Source organism: Aptenodytes forsteri, unplaced genomic scaffold (genome assembly GCF_000699145.1).
Source record: "Aptenodytes forsteri isolate BGI_AS27 unplaced genomic scaffold, ASM69914v1 Scaffold553, whole genome shotgun sequence".
Lineage (NCBI taxonomy): Eukaryota > Metazoa > Chordata > Aves > Sphenisciformes > Spheniscidae > Aptenodytes > Aptenodytes forsteri.
The window spans coordinates 12,798-14,893 of NW_008796203.1; the positions used below are offsets into that span (position 1 = coordinate 12,798).

Here is a 2,096-nt window from a genome sequence, read left to right on the forward strand (position 1 = left end):
CGTGCCCCCCTGTGGGGCTCCCCCCCCCCCCCAAAAAAAAACCAACCACCAAACAAACCAAAAACTGGGAAGAGCAGCAATCTGAACACGGTGCTTGGCAGCCGCCGTGAGGCTCCCACCCAAAGGGTGCTCCTGGCTTAGGGTAACGCACGGGACTAAAGGCCAGAGAGCGGAAGGGAGGTTTAAATTAAAATTCTAGGCTACGTTGTGTCGCGTTTTGTCTCCTCAGAGGAAATACCGATGGTCTTCAGCGCCTACAACATGGCAGCCGCCAACCTCGGGCCGTCGTCCAGGAGGAAGAGGGAGAAAGGCGGGGGTCAGGACGGCACAAGCACCGCGCTCTACGTCGACCGTCGCAAGTCCAAGGTGTGGAACTATTACACCAAGCTGGGAGACGCCTACGTGGAGTGCAACGTCTGCAAGAAGCAGCTCTCCTTCCACAACAGCACCACCACGATGCGGGAGCACCTGGTGAGGAAGCACAGCATCCGCGACACCTTGCTCTCCCAGCTCAAGGACGACCAGACTTCCGAATCCGACTACGCGGCTCAGGAAAACGCCGTGAAACGCTCCCGGCAGACGCCGCCGGAGAGCAGCCTCTACCACGCCGCGTCCTGCTCGGAACCCAGGACCGACGTGATCCTGGAGCTGGTGCTGGAGATGATCTTCCGCGACCTGCACCCTCTCTCCATGGTGAAGGACAAAGGGTTCGGGCTCCTCCTCGGGTACCTGGAGCCGAGTTTTACCCTCCCGTCGCCCGTGCAGCTCTCCAGCATGCTGTGGCACAGGTACAACGTGGTCAAGCAGCACCTGGAGCGCTACCTGCAGACGGCTCAGGCCATCGTGGTCTGCGTGGAGTTCTGGGTCTCCCAGCTCAGCCAGACCTACCTGACTATCTCGGCCAGCTTCATCGACGGGGAGTGGCGGCGGGCACGGTGCGTCATGGAGACGCAGCAAGTGCACGAAGGCAAAGCGGAGGGCGATTTAGGGGAGAAGCTGCAGGCCGTCCTCTCCGAATTTGGGTTGTCCAGCAAATCCGTCTTCTGCGTCATGCACGACAGCCCGCAGAGCACGGCGGCGAACTCGCAGCAGCTGAAGAACGCGTACGGCTGGAGCAGCCTGTGCTGCGCCGCTCGCACCCTTCACCTCTGCATCAAAGCGGGGCTGGAAGTCGAGCAGGTGCAAGAAGCCCTGAGCACCGCCCGGGGCATCGTCAGGTACTTTCAGCAGGACGCAAAAGCCACCTGCTCCTTAAACAGCAAGCTAGAAGCCATCAATAAAACCAAGCTGAAACTGGTGATGGACGTGGGGTCTCGCTGGATAACCACCATCGAGATGTGCGAGAGCCTCTTAGACCTGAAGTGGGCCATCATGTCCGTGCTGGAGGAACACCCCAAGGGCACGGCGGCGGTCCAGAACTTGGCCGACCACCAGTGGAAGCTCCTGCAGGACCTGGTGCCGGTCATGAGGACGATCAAGATCGCGACCTCCTTCCTGCGCGAGGAGCAGAACGTGTCCGTATCTTCTCTGATGCCTTGCATCCACGGGATCGTCGCCGCCATCGGACAGCAGTCGGAAGAGGCCGGCGCCGTCATCAAGACGGTAGTAGGCAACATCAGGGCAGAGCTGACGCGGCGCTGGGGGCTATCAGAGGATGAGAAGGTGCTAGAAAGCCCAGCAGTTATTGCCTCCTTTTTGGACCCGCGCTTCAAGGAGATGAGGTTCCTCAGCCCGGGCCTGAGAAGCGAGCTGCACAAGAGAGTCAAAAACATGCTGTCGCAGGTTTTCAATCACCAGTCCCCATCTGCCACCCAGTTTTGGATGCCAAACTCGGATTACAAAGCCGAGGGCGGAGAGGCAGGCAGCCAGCTGGCCGCTCACAAGGACAGATGCTCGAGCACCCCGTCGCAGAGCATGTACGACATCCTTTTGGGGAAGGACCCGACAGAGAGCATGCCCGAGATCCACCAGCAACTGGAAAACTACATCGTGGAGCCTCTCTGCAAGCGCAGCACCGACCCGCTGGACTGGTGGAAGAACAACGAGCATCGCTTCCCGGCTGGGGCGCAGCTGAGCCGGCAGTACCTCGCCGTCCC

The 2,096-nt window shown here is 60.4% G+C and overlaps 1 protein-coding gene across 1 annotated transcript in view; it reads left to right on the top strand.

The window, feature by feature from the left end:
* Nucleotides 1–240: 240 nt before the first annotated feature.
* LOC103906313 (zinc finger BED domain-containing protein 1-like) overlaps nt 241–2,096 on the top strand; it is a 5,275-nt gene continuing 3,419 nt past the window's right edge. Inside the window, exon 1 of the mRNA XM_019474358.1 lies at nt 241–2,091. Within this exon, the coding sequence (XP_019329903.1) occupies nt 241–2,091 (1,851 nt within the window). The remainder of the gene's footprint in view (nt 2,092–2,096) is intronic.